The sequence below is a fragment of the Stenella coeruleoalba genome (genome assembly GCF_951394435.1).
Source record: "Stenella coeruleoalba genome assembly, chromosome: 3".
Taxonomy (NCBI): domain Eukaryota; kingdom Metazoa; phylum Chordata; class Mammalia; order Artiodactyla; family Delphinidae; genus Stenella; species Stenella coeruleoalba.
Window position 1 is genome coordinate 72443705 of NC_137148.1, and position 18562 is coordinate 72462266.

The following is an 18562-nucleotide window of genomic DNA, read 5'->3' on the forward strand; positions in this document are numbered from 1 at the left end:
ATGCTATATTGTATTGTATATCCCGCTTGTGATGAAGTCTGACAATAAAGTCTGTCAGCTGGAGACTGCTCAGCAGCTGGAGTAGAGGTAGAATGTTTGCAGTGGAAAACCAACCAGACAGCCTGCATTCATAAGCTATGAATAATAGTGACAGTAAGCAAGTAACTAAAATGACTGGAAAAATGAAGCGAAGTTCAGAATGGGAGATTCAGTCATGACATTAATTTGAAAAAATCATTACATTTTCTATTCTTTTTGGCATTGTAGGTATTATCTTTGAGTGTGAAAGGCCAGAGTTCACAACCCCTGACCAACAACAATGAGATTCTCTACAGGATTTATGCTGCTGAGCCTAGAATTGTTCCCCAGACATCTCTGTGTCTCCTTTGGAATCAGGCTGCTGCAAGGTACTTGTTAATAATGCTTTAAAATCAGAATTTGTTCCTTCCCCATTCCAGTATCATTAAGCCCAGTGTTTTTTTTTTGTACTGAACATAGAGGTCTCAGGTGAGATTTTAGACTGGAGAATAACCTCTACACTAAATGAGACAAAGCAGCATAGGAAATGGTCTAGCCTTGTGCAGGTGGCAAACGCAACCAAACAATTTAAATATGTGTTTAACACATTATGTACTCCTTTATTATTACTACTTTCACGGGACATAGTGTGAGTTCTACTCAATTCAGATAACCTCCCTGTGGTTATTGGTTAATTTATTGAGCAGGGAAGGAATTTCTTTTGACCCCTTCCATCTGGGCTTGTGGTTCTGGATCTGCTGCTCTATGTTTAGAGGGAGTAGTAGGGATTTATAATTCTAGTCCACATATGACTTGGAGTACATTTTGGGATTAAAGCCATGCACAAGAATGAGAAGAAGGGCATGATTCTTTCTTTAACTCTCCTTGGCCTAAGACATGTTTCTGAGCAGTTCTCTCTCTGGGAGCTCAACCAGGGCTGCAGGGTCAGGCATTGCTGGCTTAGAAGGTTTAGGGTTCAAATCAGTCACTAGGTTCTGTTTGTTACTGACTTACAGCCACACCAACTAAAATTCTAAAGAGGGTTCAACAGCTTAGTTGGGTAACCAACTGTCCTTCAAACACCAAAACTCTCCTTAGTCTCGTGAGAAAATAATTTTCCATTGAAATTCCTAATGTCCGAGGACACATCTTAAACCTAATACACTCTACAATCCTCAATATATAATTAATACTGAATGTTTCAAGCTTGAATCTGCAGTTGGGATTAAGAAGTTTTATGTCCTTAGAAAAGTAAAGGGATCAAGAGGCACTGGAAGGGAAGAGGCTCAGTCGGTAGTCACTGAGGGATGCTCGGAAGGCATGGAATGTGACACTGTATTTGCTATAATCATGACAGTTATTGTGGTAAAAGCCAAACCTTATAGAAGGAAACACCTGAGAGAACCCTGCAAAACATTTACATAATACAACTGGCTCAAAATCCAAAAAAGCTGAGCTAGGAAACTTAGAAAAGCATGTAAGTAATTTATGTGGCTCAAAATAAAGGAGTTGTGAAAAATGAGGAAGGGTGAACACTGCACATTTGATGGCTATGTTGACCTTTTGGTATTCTTGAATGCTAGGGAAGAGTACTTTCTGTTGAACACCTTGAGTGTGTTTGCTTTAGATTAGGTAGGGACTGATACTGCTCTTTTGAGAGGACCAGCTTCTTTGGTATTGGGAATGCTTCTGCAGGTTTAGTTAGTATTTAGGCTGCTTCTTAAAGTATCTGTGGGATCTTTGTGTCACGTCTTGGACAAGGTGTTCCCTCCAATGTTTCTTCTTGAAAATGTGGTCTGCTTACGTCTTGAGTAAAGAATACTTAGGTTCAGTAAGTTATTTTTTCTTTAAAAGCCATCTCAACGCCTAAAGTATTGATGAAAGAGGAGTAGTGACGATTGTGTTTTTGCCCTAGCTGGTTGTCTGACAGTCAGTTTTGCAAAGTGGTTGAGGACACTTCAAACTACGTGGAATGTGCCTGTTCATACATGTCCGTGTATGCAGTCTATGCCCAGACTGACAACTTGTCTTCATACAACGAAGCTTTTTTCTCTTCTGGATTTATATGTATCTCAGGTGAGTTACAGTATTTTTGAGTCAACAATTTAAAATATCGATGAGAATAAAACCCATTTTCCCGGAGTCTTTTTATATATGCAAGATGTGGGCATACTGTAATTCGTCAACACAAGGAGAAAATAAACTTTCCCATGGTCTTGTTCATTAATTCATACAGCAGTTGTTTATGGAGGACCAACTTTGTACTGAGGGAAAGGAAAGAACAAGACATAGTTCCAACTCATCTGTAATATAAAGTACAGTGTGGGATAGAAGCTAGATAATAAGAAAGGGTATAGTTGATAGTGCTGTGATTTAGAAGGCAGATTCTGCAGTGGAATATCAGGATTGTGTGAGATAATATAAACAAAGCATTTTGTATTTTCATTAGAAAATAAACCTATCCCTTGGGTTGATTTGTATTCTGCAGTCTAGAAGCTCTAAATATGGCTTAACCACTGTGTTAAAAAAGAAATTGTCTTTCACCTTCTACATCTAGGTCCCATTTCTGGCAGGAATAGGAACTTGAGTTGTGTTAATGTCTGTCAAACTATTTACCTATAACTTAGCTTTGAATAACTATAGAATTATTCTCATTTGCTGTTTTGATTTTGTGGTTGGGAGTCTGAGAATTCCTTACACTATATTTCTGTCCCCACCCTCATCCATTCTGTGCCCTGAGTCATCTTTTACAGACGTACAGCAGCTTCTGTGAGCAACATGCTACATAGAGGACTGGGTATAGGGTAACTCTGAAGCCAGATGGCCTGGGTTCAAATCCTGGTCCTGCCATTGGCTAGTTGTGAGACCTGGGCCTAATACCTCCATTTCCATACCCACAATATATGATTTTAAATTGTGTTAGGGCTTCCCTGGTGGCGCAGTGGTTGGGAGTCCGCCTGCCGATGCAGGGGACACGGTTTCATGCCCCGGTCCTGGAGGATCCCACATGCCGCGGAGCGGCTAGGCCCATGAGCCATGGCCGCTGAGCCTGCGCATCCGGAGCCTGTGCTCCGCAACGGGAGAGGCCGCAACATGTGAGAGGCCCGCGTACTGCAAAAAAAAAAAAAAAATGCTTAAATTGTGTTAACAGGGTGGTAGATATACTAAGTCAGACATTCTGCTTTCATGATATTTTGTGTGTAAATGTGATTATCATTGAATTTATGTCTTTTACTTGGTGTGCAAACAGTCCCCTAGCAATCTTTATCGATTAGGAAAATTTTGTGGAGGTAGAAGCATGTAGTTAATTATTCTTCTTTGTCCTGGTTGTTAAATCTTTCTACTATAATTTAATGTTCTGTGTCCTAGTTAAAATATTTTCATTATAATTTCATTTTATAAAGTTATACATTTTCCTTAATGTATCTTAATTCTAAACCTAACTTAGATTCAGTAGCAAAAGTTAATAATTTCTTATTCTTAATAGCATCTTCCATAAGAATGATGTTTCTTGCTTAATAGATTCTTCTAGGTACACAGAGTTCCAAAATCAGATGGAGACATCCTATTTTACTTTGATGCAATCTATTTACAGAAATTTCATAGACTGATGAAATAGAGCCAAAAGGTAAAATCCTGAAATAAAATCTATTTAGATATCATTTCATGTATTTCCATAGAGACATAAATCTAAGTGCTAATATAACCCACAAAATCCTTTGCTTGTTCTAAATACTAAACATCAAAGCAAAGAGTTTTAAAAACTAAAGAGAGAATGTTACCTTGGTTTTTTTTAGAAGACTAGCAGGACTGTAAGATATTTCCTGAGAGGATTGTTAATAAATATGCATTTTTGCAACTAACTCTTGAAAAGGCTGCATAGATTTACTCATGTATTTGAGAACCAACACCCAAATATTAATATCTACATTTATTACTTTTGACTTGGACTCATATTTGAAATTATTGGTTTTTTTCCCCTCTGTCCATGACATATTGTAACATGGATTGCACGTTCTGTGGATCAGGAGACATAAAGTCCTATCTTTGTGCTCAGTTTCAGCTTCTGGGGAGGATGACATTCTATCACTCTGAGGGCCCCCAGGAACGAGGCAAGAGACCTTTATATATCTTACATACACATTCTCTAATTTAGGTCAGGCCACACCAAATATCCCTCTGAATTTGGAAGCAATCTGACAAACTCTTTTCATGAAATGCGGTAACATACAAGTAGACAGAAATTAAACCCTTTCTAAAAACAATCAGGATAGATCACAGTGTATCTGTTCCAATTCTAGTTTACAGTTCTGGTTACTTTACTAGAGCAGAACAACTAAAATGACCCAAGTGTATGAAATGGGCATGTAGGCCAAGAAGTTAATAATCCTCCATTTAGAAAGGTGAAAGACTAGGCTATATACCTGTGACTTTTAAAATTGTAAACCAGTTTATCAGATTCCAAGAAATTAAAGTTATCCCTTGAAGCTAAAAAAAGATAGAAAGGACGAGTAAATAACTGCACAGCAGTGTAACGTTATGGGACTCGCCTCAAAGGTGATTTGGAAGAATCACAACTTACAATAACTTTAGATGATAATGCCATAATTTTATAGTTATTGAGGAACCTAAGCATGGTTTGAGGTACTATTAATATCAAAGAAACCTGCTCTGCTTCCCATAACTCTGTTGATGTTGATCTATCAGAGGTAGACATTGGGTTAAAATCATCCTAATTTTGACTCTGGAGTACAATCCATATGGCCTTATGAACTTAAGGAGACGCTGTAACGTTCCATAATCCACTTCGTTTTTAACATCAATACATGAACTAGGTCATGTTTGATGTACTTGTAGGTGGGTGAGTCGCCTGTTTTGAAGTGCTTTTAAGCTGAGACCTCACATTTGTTCTTTTTTGTTCTCTTATGATGGAGAAATGCTTTAATACATTAGTCAAACTAAAGCTTTCCCTTTTAAATGATGAATAGTTTTATTTACTCTATAGATTACTAAGTATGTAAGTGCCAACACAATGTCATTGTTTACAGTAAGTAACAGGAGATAATTGTCTATAAATTGCTAAATACTAAGACTTACAGGATAAGTAAATCAGCCCAATCCAGAATACTTTGAAGCATGCTTATTCTTTTGTTCAGGTTTATTAAACTGCAAGACTATTCTAAAAAAAAAAAAAGAATATTCTAGTTGTGCTTTTATATTTTACAAGCTGATAGTCTAATGGTTTTTCTAGCGGAAAAAAAAACTATCAGGTGCCACCCATTCATTTTTAATTATTTTTAAATATAAGAGATATTTACTCAATTTCTGTGTCAGATTCTTCTAAAGATACTAAGTTCATATTCACAGTAATCGTTGTCCTAAGATAGCCATTATAATTATCAAAACAGTTTCATTCTATCTAATGGGGAGTTATTGACAAGAAGAATCGAAAAAATGTCAGAACTTAAAAAAAAGCAGTTTTAAGGGGTTACTGCAGGTGATAGAAGTCAGAGAGCTTAGTCTAATTCTGACATGGCATAAAAATGTTGGATTTCTCTAGCTATGTATCGATAATAACATGTATTGTTTAGGATGGCCCTGATTGCAAGTGACAGAAAGCAAATCAAATATCTTAAATAAGCAGAATTTAGTTTCAGGGTTGATTAGTTCAGCACCCCAATGGCATCATCAGGGGCCCAGCCTCTTTACATTTGTCTGTTTTGCTCTCTCAAAGGTTTTATTTTATTTTCTCTGCCTTGCCCCTTCGTGGTCTTGAGCTGGCTGCAGCAGCTCTAAGCATCCCACAACTCTGCCTAGGCTTGCCAAGGGAAAAGCACTTATCTGGATTCAGTTTTAAGAGCAATGAAAACTTTCCTGAAAACCACCCAGAGCGTTTTCCTGCACATCTCTTTGACCAGAATTGTGTTCTGTGACCCTTCATAAACAGTCTTGGGACAGTTTAACACAGCATTTTTCAGTAGATCTTTCTTCGATGATGGAAATGTTCTGCCCTCTTCAGTGTGGTGGCTACTGGCTACATCTGGTTATTGAGTCCTTGAAATATGGCTGGTACAATTGGAGCCTGAATGTTTAATGCTATTTAATTTTAATTAATTAACATTTAAATAGCCACATGTGGCTAGTGGCTACTGTATTGAACTTCATAGGTCACCCAGAGGCTGGTCTCCTGGCAACCTCTTCCCTCTGGAGTAAACCCTTCCCTCTAATACACAGAACTTGTGTACTCTAAGGTGTTTCGTATTGACTTTTGTTCACCCTAGAAAACTTTTCAGGATTGACAACTTTGTTTTCCTGTCCTTAGCTTATTAGTAGCTGTAATCAAGAGGCATCACGCTGAAGGGAGAGTTGCAGGAATATGGGAATCAATAGAGATGAGCAACAAAAAGTAAAAAAGGTGACAGTTACAGCTATCATTAGGTGGGAGAAGAGAAAAAAACCTAAGCTAACAAGCGAATAACTGATTTAATAATCCAGTGATCATTTGGGTTTTAGATTGATCTGTAGAGAAGACAGAGATACATAAGTAAAGCAATACAAAATTTATAAATATTTTAAAGAGATTTTCCTGGGAAAAAGTGTTAATGTTTGGCTTGTGGAGGGATAAACTTCAGTGATTTGGACAGTATGTCCCGTTTGTAAGTGATGCCAAACAGTAGTTATTTACTGGATATCTATATTCCTATACAAACAGTACATATGTATATACACATACAAACATTCGAATATTGTATAGATAGATAAGATCTTTGGTCCACTTTGGTAATAGCAAAAGAATCCAGCGGTTCTTTAGAGTTTTTCTTATCTAAATCAAAGACTATCAATGTTATTATTTTGTTAAGGGTAATTTATCTTCCATCTTACTGTCTAATCATATAGAAAAGTTATTTGTGTTAGTAAACTGATTAATTGCCTTTTTCCAACGGATTCTGTAACCTACATAGTGCTAGGGGAAAAAGCAAATGAAAATTATTCAATCAGCAACTTGTTTTTCTACATAATTGCCAAGGAATCAGTTTTTACAAACCTGTTTAGAGTATACCTTTAGGTAATACCTGGAATTGTTACACTTTATTTAAAAAAATTTTTATTTATAATTATACCTTTTTGTACCCTGTGATTTACATATTAAGGGAATGTAAACCAAAAAAAAGTTACAATTTTTAAAAAACTGACTTGTAAATTTAAATTATGTTTGATGAATACAGCTCTTCAATATCAGATAAGAAAATAAAAGATAAATACTTAGCATATAATGTTTAGGAACTTGGTAATTGAAGTATTTATTTCTTTAAATCTATTCAGTATCTCTCCCAAGGCCAGTTGAGGCTAGGCTGCTTGAGGTTTTTTTAGCCGCATTCTTTTCTCCTAAATAAAAAATGCATCTAGATAATCATCATACATTACACTTACAGGCTAATAGAACCTAGCCCATTCTCCTGCCACTGGCTTTGAATCCTGGACTGCCACCAGGTGTCATGCTAGCATTTTAATTGAAGCTTAATAGACTTAATTAAATATTACTGATCTGGTCAAGTTTAACTGTACTAAATTTATATCCTGAAATGGGAGTATAGTGGAGAATTACCAAGTTAGGGGAAAAGGCTGTGAATAAGTTCTTCTTGTGAACTAGAAAGAAACAGCTGGCTCAGGAGTATTTCTCCTTTGCCCAGCCCTAATCCCCTTGCCTCATATTGTTACCATCCACCACAGTAAACTCACAGTAAAGCACATATTTGTGATCATGTGGCCGGCAATGAAATGAGACTTCCAAGGCCCTGCTTTTAAGTCAGTGTGGTAACACACACAGACCCCCTCCACACACACACTCATACACACACTGTCACACTCAACCTGAACCTTCAGTTGAAGGTGACCCTGACCATCACAGGAAGTTCAAAGTGTACATTTGTGAGTTTGGAGCAACAGCTTAAATCGTTTATAAGCTACCTAAGTAACAATGCAGTTTCTGGCTACACTCTGTACCTGTGTGGGAGGATTGGGCAGGCAGCCCCAGGACCTGCGCACCTGTCCCAGAACACCTCATGGCAGCCTTCTTAAAAGTGGATTACTCCTGATTTCTTGGCCAAATTTCTAGGCTGAAAGCCTTGGCTAATGCAAAGCCTCACTTCCTGTGTGGAACTTTGTCTACCTAACGCGAACCTAAACATATTGAAAGCTTTTCCCAGAAGGATTTCTGAGAGGCATTTCTGTGCTGACAATTAGTCACAAACCCCATGTGCGCATTTTGCAGATGCCCAGTCCACTTATGCCAACGTGTGGTGTACGTACTTGAGAAGTTTGTTCCATGGCTTCAGAAAAGATAATGAAGAAACAAAATGTTAAACAAATGCAGCGTCTCCTGCTTGCCACGGAGGCGTTGATGAATGAGCTAATGCATGCAGAGTACAGGGCAAAGCAGCATACACAAGCCAGTTGTTATGTTTCAACACTTCTTAGACAAAATAACCCTACTGAGGATGAGAGTGGAGTAAAAGGCTTAAATGATAAAGCAAATAGGTTACTTTGTGCAGCACATTTAAATTTTAAAAGGCAGGAAATATTTTTAAAATATATATACATTCTACATTTAAAACCTAACATTAAAAGAAATTTATACAAATTGCAAGATAAAAGATTTATGCGTTAGTCCTGAGATTCTGATCTTCCCCTTGAAGTAGTATAGGTAGGTGAATTCAAGTAGATTTAAAGAAAATAAGAATAATGTTCTTCACACTACTTGGAAATGTAGATGTTTAGGTTAAAAATCATCTCAGTGAGAAAGAACACATTTTGTTCCTGGTTTTGGCACCCAGGAGCATAAGGTTGCTTTAAAAATTCATAATCACCACTGTTGTAATTACATAATTATTTCTAGTAGACAAAAAGGGGTAATTACCAAACCTGAGTTTTGGTAGCACCATTCACAATTTTATGCCTGAAAAATCCTATTCACCTCCCTAAATATCTCTATTTAGCAAGCCACCTGATCATGGAAAATTAGATTGGAATTTGATTCTTTTCTTAAACAGTAAAACTTGTCTAAATTATTAATCTGCTTAATTTGTGCTTTCCTTTTAGTAGGGAAATAAGCAAGTAGATATTTGAAATTTAAAGTTACCCTTGGGCTTAATAAGTGTGAGGATTTTATATGTCTTGTCAAGTGGACTGGATTAAAATTGGAACATGAATGTTCCCTGAGATGTTGCGCTATGCGGCCTTATGTGCTTACCTTTTCCAGAGATTTTACCATGCTTCTGTTTATTCATGGATTGTAAAACCACACATGCGCTTTTTTTGTTTCTACAGGTCTCTGCCTGGCTGTTCTTTCCCATATCTTCTGTGCCAAGTATTCCATGTTTGCAGCTAAACTTCTGACTCACATGATGGCAGCCAGCTTAGGTACACAGGTAGGAGAGCGCTGGGATTTCCCACTTTCATGTGATGTTCATGTTTCTTCTTCTGTGATCCTTGAGTATAAGTAAAGTTTAATCTCAATTTAGTTGAAATAAGCTTGTTTAAATTGTAGTGGAGGAGGCTGGGGAAGGAGAGCAGTAAGAGGAAATGAGAGTATCAGGTCTAAAAAGTGTCTTTTGTGAACTTTCTACAGAGAAATACCTTAGTGTCGCCGCTTACAAGAAAATAACTGCTGCTTATCGTGAAGCATCATATTGTCAATTTATGTATTACTAATGTGTATATATGTTAAAATGAGCACATTTTAATTTAATCTGAATAAAATATGCTCTGTTACAGATCCTTTATATGGAGGGCATTAAAATGATATATATTATTTATTTATTTATTTATTTATATTTGGCTGCATTGGGTCTTTGTTGCTGCGCGCAGACTTTCTCTAGTTGCGATGAGCAGGGACTACTCTTCGTTGCCCTGTGCAGCTTCTCGTTGCGGTGGCTTCTCTTGTTGTGGAGCACGGGCTCTAGGTGTGCGGGCTTCAGTAGTTGTGGCACGGGGGCTCAGTAGTTCTGGCTTGCGGGCTCTAGAGCACAGGCTCAGTAGTTGTAGTGCATGAGTTTAGTTGCTCCGTGGCATGTGGGATCTTCCCGGACTAGGGCTTGAACCCGTGTCCCCTTCATTGGCAGGCGGATTCTTAACCACTGCGCCACCAGGGAAGCCCAAAATGATATATACTTTAAGACATCTGGATAATATATTTTGCTTCATTTAATATTATAGAATACAGTTTGGTAGAACATTCTTTTTTGAAAAACCGTTTCTATGGCAGAAGAAATAGTGTGAAAAGCATTGAGTCATTCATTAGCATGCATTTTAAAGCACACAGTTTAAAGCCCGGAAGGCAGATCAAAAAGATGAAATTAAATGCCTTTTCTGTCCATAAGATATTCACAGTCTGGAACAGTAGATGTACATACAAATAACTCTAATGCAGTGTAATTAGTGTGAACACAGACTATTTGTAAATATAGTTGAGGACTTAATATTTCTGCGAAGGTAAGGGAAGTCTTCACAGAGGAGGTGATATTTGGGGTGGGCTCAAATGAGAAATTCATGCAGTTTGTTGATTAGGAGTAAGATGGGCATAGACATCTATATAAGCAAACAGGAAAAAGCATAATCACTTCTACTTAAAGACTGTAATTACAGTTTCAACCGGAAGAATACACTATATAATGTTATTATTGAGAAAACTTTGTAATATTGTTTTATAAAATTTCCTCATTTCTGGGTAGGTGGGTGCACTTCTGAAGTGCAGAAAATGCTGGTGCCTGATTGTGTGCTGGTGTATGCATGTGTTCAGTTTACGTAAATTTATTGTGCTGTCCCTACACTTAGGAGTTGCACACATTTTAGAATGCTAATGGCATTCTATTGAACTCCAAACAGAACCTTTAAAAATAATACTAGAGGAGGAGCTGAAATATAAAATGGAAGATTATCTGGGACACTGGACTTCTCTTGCCTTTTTTGGTCCCAGGAGTGAAAATGACATGAGTAAATTTCATAACTCTATTTTTTAGGGAACAATGAAGTGCTGAATTCTAAGTAGAAGATCCCAGATTGTGCTTTTAAAGTACCTATGAACTATGAGAGGTAACAGCTGTTACCAAAGGGGGGCTTACATTGAGTTTGACAAGACTATTTATATTGCCTTGGTAGCTATCTTAGTTGTCTGATCTTGCCTTTGCTTCTTGTATTTAAGATCTTAGAAAACCCACCTTCCATAATTAGAGTTTACTTGGCTGTATTCACCACCCACTCTGGTGATTTTTTGGCAGCAGAATTTGTACAAGTCTTAATTATAGAACCATAGAATTACAGACAACTCTTCAGTGTCCTAGCAGACAAATTTGCTCATGTCTAGGGATGTAAAAAAAAGACAGGATTTATATCTTGGGACACTGCCTTCAGATTCACATTATACTTAACATTAATTTTGGAGAAAATAGTCAAATCCATGTTATTCAGTATATTTTTAGAATAGATAAAGCAACGTGGCATGAAAAATCCTACAATGTATGGCTTGTCATGTGACGTAACTAAAAAAGAACTTCCGTAGTTTATTTTTGGCAGGAAGAATTGTTGATAGGTTGTGGATAGAAAGTACTGTTTCCTCAAAATGTTTTACCTATCTACTTTGATTTTTAAAAATACTCTCTAAATTAAAGAGAATAATTTTCTCCTTTAAAACCTTTTAGCAAAGCCTTTGAAAAATTCTTAGACTCTCCAAAAAAAAGGAATGAAGCTGACTGCAGGAACTTGAGCCTATCCTTTCATTTATGAATTTTAAAATCACGTTTATATCTCCAGTTACAGAATCTTGCCAGTGGGAGGATTCCAGTTCCAGTCTTGGACCTCTCATTTGGGATCCTCCATCAACTATATGTTCACATTCTTACAGTTTAAGTTTCCTGTAGAGAAGTCTTAAAAAATACAGTTTGGCCTGTGGGTCTTTGGCTAAAAGAGTAAAATTTCTCTAGCTGACCTCAAGTGTTTGAGTTGTGAATACTCTGTAGACAGGTCTGCCAAGACCATTTGGTTTTAAATCTTTATTGCTGGCCTAGGACTAAGTCGAATGGCTTTTGTGGAAAGGGGAAGAATAAAAATGTAATGGCCTCTGACTTCCTTTTAGGGCAGTGTGTCAGTGAGGGAAGCAATCAGCATCAGGAAAATGTGATAGTCTGTGTTTCTCGAAACATATATTGTATCTAATGTTCTTCCTTTAAAAGACAAAAGATTCTGCTTTAATCTAGAATTTGTGTCGTTCAAGCATCTTTGAGAACCACTGACTATAAATTACCAGCAGGTGGCAGTAAAAGATTTTTTTTTTTTTTTTGCAAAACCGGTTTTTAGTCTCTAGCAAAGATGGAGTTCAGTAGAGAACTTAAGATGTTTTCACAGCACTTCTTGCACTGGGCTAGAGAGTATTCTGCAACTTAGCAAACGTGCATTTGTGATTTTCTACCTTTCTCTTTTTATCCCCTTTGTTCAGAATTGAACTAATGAGTCTGAAAGGCACGGTAAGAAAGCTTGTGCATCACTAGCTTGGACTATATCTTTCTGTCATTTATCATTTATAGTTAAATTCAGGGGTATAACATTATTTTCATTATATTTATGTTGTATAAGCTTTAAGAAGTGCGTTGTTGGAGAAAAGTATGTTTAAATGTCGCAGAAGTTTTAAGATAAGATCTGTGTTTTCAGTATTGTTTATTTTAAAAGTATGTATTTTTCGGGGCTTCCCTGGTGGCGCAGTGGTTGAGAGTCCGCCTGCCGATGCAGGGAGCACGGTTTCGTGCCCCGATCCGGGAGGATCCCACGTGCCGCGGAGCGGCTGGGCCCGTGAGCCATGGCCTCTGAGCCTGCGCGTCCGGAGCCTGTGCTCCGCAACGGGAGAGGCCACAACAGTGAGAGGCCCGCGTACCGCAAAAAAAAAAGTATGTATTTTTCTTCAGTGCCAAGTTAATGTTTCTCACTCATCTAAAAGAAAATGATTAAATGGCAAGAAATTGTGAGATCATTATCTTTAAATATGAAGGAGAAGAGAGCAAACAAATTTTCATGGCATTGGTGATATTTCTTGGAAAAACATCTAATTATATCTTAGGAATTTTTATCTTAGAATCACATTGCCAGCCCATGTGTGCTGATAAGGCTGGTAAACAACTAGGACAAAGGACAAGTTTGCAGTTCAGGGTTCTCAGTTCTGGGGGTTCTGTCAGTAAAAGCAATTCTCCAAATCTAAAAAAAGAACAGAAGTTTCCTCATAGAAAGATGATAAGATAGAACTGCATTTACTCTGATTAATAAACTTAACCAGAGGGAAATGTTTGTTTGTTTCTTTGTTTTTTCTGTTTTTTGTTTGCATGGCTTAAGCACCTTTTTCTGAAACTGAAGAGCAAATTAGTCTAGAAAAAAATGTATGTAAAAATACTCTCTGAATTCAGATGACACCGAATATCTGAGAATTTGAAATACTTAAATATGAATTTTGGGTAGCCTCTGGATGTATGGGAGTTTTAGCTTCCATAGGCCCTCTCCATAAGAAGGGACAAGGAAATCGCCTTAAAATTCAGAGGACAGTTCTCTGGAATTTAGCAAAAAGTTGGACTGTAAGTGACTTGTCCAGTTTCCTCATTCTGTAATGCTTTGGGATGTCGTCTTGCAATGTCATTTTGTTTCCCGGGTAGGATTCTGTGTAGATACTCCTGCCAATAGATTCTGCTTTAATCTTCAATTTATGTTATTATGTTATTTTAGCTTTGAGTATCTAGCACTTTTGAGATGCAGAATCATTGGCTGTACGTGAAGAAAGCCAGAAGCCAACTGTGACCTCTTCAGTACTGATTCCTTATGGCTACTCCAGGGTCTGGTTTCTCTCCTGGCAGCTTGTGTTGTGTTGAGTCTGTCAGCTCAGGAAAGTCATTGTGTGTGTAGGGTCTGAAAACATGTATCTTATAGGCATATCTTTTTGAATTGAAGCAGAGTCAGACAGAAATTGTAAAATGTTCATTACTCAGAACAGATTTTTCATTGGCTGGAAGTTTTAGTTAATTGCTTGTTAAGCAGGGTATCCTTTGTTATTTCTGCTTTTGTTATTTAAGAAAAAGGAATTTAAGAGTTTGAGTACAAGAATAAAAATTGGACCTTGTTTTGAGGATTGGGAAGCACGAAGGATCATTATTCAGTGAAACATTTATGATCATTTGTTCGTGTAGATGTAAATGGATTAGGAAAGTGTTTCCTAAAGTTGGATGTAGGCATCTTGTTAAAATTCAGATACTAAATCATTAAATTTGGGTGGGTTTCTGGATCCCACTAGTTGAGAGATGAGGTTAGCTCTGTTAGGACCCAGATACATTTCTGGTTGTTGTTGCTGCTGTTGCTGTTATTGTTTTTATTATTACTATTATTATTATTACTAAACCCATAGTACTAACCTATTTTCTTTACTCTAAAAATAATTTCTGTAAGAAATTCCATTAATTAAATTTTTACTTCATTTAAAGTGTCATTGTCTTGAAACCGCTTACAAACATGTATCTTTCCATCCTGAAGGGAAAACTTCGGCTACCGTTTCCTTCTGGCTTTCTTTTCTTCCTCCTGGGTTACTAAGAAAAGATCCTCAGACATGGGAACTAATGTAGGACTGAGAGTGCAGACCAGACTTTTATTTTGGTCTTTCTCATAGCATTTCACACTTGCAGAACTTCTCGGTATTGTACGTGGACGTAAACCACTAGAAAGAAGGTGTAACCAGCACCTCCACCACCATGTCTTTCCTATAAAGAGCTTGTAAGCTCCTCCACTTCAATAGTATTGAGTATGTAAGGCTTTTATTTTTTATACAAAAAATTGTTAGGTATTTAACTGTACCTTTCCTTCACATAGACATTAATTTGGTGAACATGAATAAAGAGCATTCTGCACACAGATATGAATATACATTTGAGTTGAACTTATTAAACTATTTGATTCTAGTTTAGGTATGCTTATTAATGTGGCCAAAATAGTATCACTATTCATGACTATGAATGCCCATTCAATGATCCAGCAGTGAAATTAAAGCAAAAAAAAAAATTGAACAAACCCTACTTATCCCCCATCAGGATCATCATTAATCTATGAACTCATCTGCTTCCACCTCATCTACCATATGCACAGTATTGAGATTGTGCAACGGGAAATACCAGGCAAGATATATACACATGAAGCATGTAGATAACAGTCTGAAAATGAACCTTATGGTGAGAACCAAGTTGTATGTAGAAGAAAGTCTCCTCTTCTCTAGGATACTAGGTAGTATTGCATAAGCTGTGGGTGAGGGCCTTAGCTTGAAAAGGCTCCACAGAGCAAGTGGAATCAGACTTGGTTGTTGAAAGATGGATAAGATTTGAAGAAATAGGATGTGACACATTCTAGGCAGGGGAAAAGAACAAGAATAAAGACCTGAAGGGTTTAGTGACCCTGGGAATTCCACTTAGGTAAGACCTGCCCCTGGCATAGGGAACTAGATAAGCCATCGAAGGTGAGGTCGTTGTATATTGTCTGAGAATTGGTGGGAGTCACCGATGGAGTAGTCCGAAAGGGCACAGTGTGAAAGGATTGTTCCAAAGGATTGATCTGGCAATTAGGGTTTAAATAAAAAATGGATTAAAATAGAAGAATGCCTGGAGATGGGTTTAGAGAGGCAGGGTGGGGAGCTTCTACCATCATCTGGTTACCTTGGGTCACGTAACCAGTGGCAGTGGACAGTGGTAGTGGCAATGAGAATTCAAAGGAAAGAAGAGGAACTAATAAAAAACACCCTGTTTTGTGCTATGAAAGTATTACTGTTTTAGTTTTCTATTTAAATCAATACAAAGGTCACACTGTAAATTTTATTTTATTTAATAAACGTGTTAATAAACATTAATATAATACCTACTAAGCATTATATGAGGTTGGCACTAGTACTCTTCCTATTTTACAACTGAGGAAACCGAGGCACAAAGAGTTTTAAGTTATTTGTCCTAGGTCACGTAGCGATACGTTACAGAACTGGAAATTGAGCGTAAGCACCCTTTAACCACTACGTATACTGCCTCATAAATCGTGAATTAATGAGATTTACCCTATCACCAAAGAGATAGATAGCCTTTTCTTATTTAAGTCATTTGACTTAAATAGAAAAGGCCAGAAGTTTTAATAGATGGAGAAGGATACATGCAATTTTGGGCATTAGGAATTTAGAGTTCTCATAGCACATTTAAGCTAGTGATTTCAATGTTAGCTACATAAACAAGTGTTGACACTATAAAATAGTTCTTTGGGACAGGTTGAGGAGAGAACCTGATTATAGAATACATGTAACTAATGTCACAAGGGCTTGCCTTTATGGCACTGAACTGTGCCGTAAAACATTTACATGTATTGCTTTATTCACTCCTTGTAACAACCAGATGAGGTGGGTACTTTTATCATCCCTATTTTACAAATGGAAAGAAGTTCAGTTACCTGCCCTAACCTTCAGAGCTAGAATGTGGCAGCTGGAAGGGTCTGAACTCAAGTCCATCTGCTTCCAAAATCTGTGTGTTTTAAGACACTGTGCTGTGTGGAATGAGAAGGATCGTTAGAAGCAGCTAACTAAAGCATAGTTAAAGTTTCTGAGGCCAAGGAAGGAAAAGATGTTTCAAATGGAAGGATTTAGCATCAGTGGGAGATTAGTCCTCCAGTTTGGCAAGAACAAAGTCACTGGAAACCTTGGTGAGAGATGATGAAAATAAGACACAAAAGGTTAGGGAGTTCAGTCGATCGGGAGGAAATGGAAGGGTTGTTTCAGACCACACCTGAGAGAAGCTTGGCGGTGAAAGAAGGGACCTGTTGGGGCTCAAGAAGCGGGAACAGCTCTGGCGCCTCTGATATAAAAAGCTCGCTGAAGGGAAGCTGGACCCTGGGGCTACCAGCTACCACCCACCAAAGGGGTAGGTCTCCTCTTCTCCCATCCCACTCCCCCTCCCACATTGGTATTTTTATTTTCTTGAAATAGAACTTTCTTTAGCAGTTTGATGAAAGGGTAATAGGAATTGGTAAATTTCTCTGTGATCCATGTTTTTATTTATACTTTTTGATTACTTTGACATTTTTTATGCCTAAGACAAGTAACTTCCTGCTCGTGTGCCTAACCTAATCATGTTATACCTAGGAGACAATTAAAGCTCTAGTTTGAGCTCGTTTTTTCCCTGCATTTCTTGAATCCAAATTTTCTTTGATGACCTTACATTTTTGGTATTATTATTATTGAATTTCACGTAAACTTGCAATCAGTCATGAAGTAAATCTGTAGCTAGTGTTTATCAAATAATGTTATAATCCATTCTACAACCAAAAATATTAATATTATGCTATTCACAAGTATGTGCTTTGAGGGATTAAGATGATATTGGTATTTAAATGGAGGAAAACTTGAAGAAATAATAAGTTTCATGTTTGCTTTCTTCTTAAGAACATATTTATATATCAAAATTTTTTATTCTTAAAATCTTTTAATAATAAAATCCAGCTCCTTTTTTCCAGCAAGCTTTCAAAATTCAGCTCAACCGTAGATTCACTAAATTGAAAATAAGTGGACGCTGAAGATACAAAAATAGTATCATGGTCACACTACTGGGAAATTCAAACTTTCCCAAGTGCTGAAGTAGCAAAGCAACAGAAAGAGTGAGTAATATTCTGAATGAGGCTACAGTGACATTATCATGTTTGCAACATGGCTTTTGTTACTAGGAAAAATTGTGAAGCAAATCCAGACTTTACCAGAAAATACCAGTTTGGAATCTTCTGTTACAGCCTCAAAAATATAAACTATCCTTGACTTTTAAAAGTCTTCTTTTGATCTCCCTAAGTAAGGAAAATCAGCATCTGAGAAAAAATGTTTTTATGAAAGTTTAATGATAGCTCTAAAGAACTTTAAGTAACAAATATGGAATGTAGGAGGAAGAGTCCCATTTTTGGAATTAGAGGACCAAATGGCGGAATATCTCTGAGCTGCAATCGGAAAATCATTGGAAAAATAATAAGAATGCCTGGGCTTCCCTGGTGGCGCAGTGGTTGGGGGTCCGCCTGCCGATGCAGGGGACATGGGTTCGTGCCCCGGTCCGGGAAGATCCCACATGCCGTGGAGCGGCTGGGCCCGTGAGGCATGGCCGCTGAGCCTGCGCGTCCGGAGCCTGTGCTCCGCAACGGGAGAGGCCACAGCAGTGAGAGGCCCGCGTACAGCAAAAAAAAAATAAAAAAAAATAATAAGAATGCCTGCCTTGCAGAGTTGTTAAGAGGATAATAGGTCATGTTCAAAAATCTTAAAACACAAGGCCTAGGGAACAAACGAGGGGCAAAGGCGGAGGGTAAGGATGATTCCTGCTGCCACACAACACTGCAGAGGCCCGTTGGGTTCTGCTCTGAGTCCAACGCTTCCTAATGCCCTCTGGAGAGCTGAGCCTGCTTTTCTCTTCCGGAGGTTTTCTTAAATCAACAGCAAGGGAGGTGAAAGTTTCTTCAGCCCCACTGTTTT

At 37.6% G+C, this 18562-nt stretch overlaps 1 protein-coding gene across 10 annotated transcripts in view; it reads left to right on the plus strand.

Moving 5' to 3' along the window:
* Positions 1-18562, plus strand: part of ADGRV1 (adhesion G protein-coupled receptor V1) — a 565462-nt gene that overhangs the window by 264251 nt on the left and 282649 nt on the right. For 9 of the 10 annotated variants that reach the window (XM_079918356.1, XM_079918366.1, XM_079918364.1 and 6 more), the window contains 3 exons: positions 268-407; positions 1934-2094; positions 9346-9446. In XM_079918356.1, coding sequence (XP_079774482.1) covers positions 268-407; positions 1934-2094; positions 9346-9446 — 402 coding nt within the window. Of the gene's footprint in view, positions 1-267; positions 408-1933; positions 2095-3540; positions 3647-9345; positions 9447-18562 lie in introns of all 10 variants that reach the window. The other variant, XR_013827796.1, reaches the window with a different exon arrangement.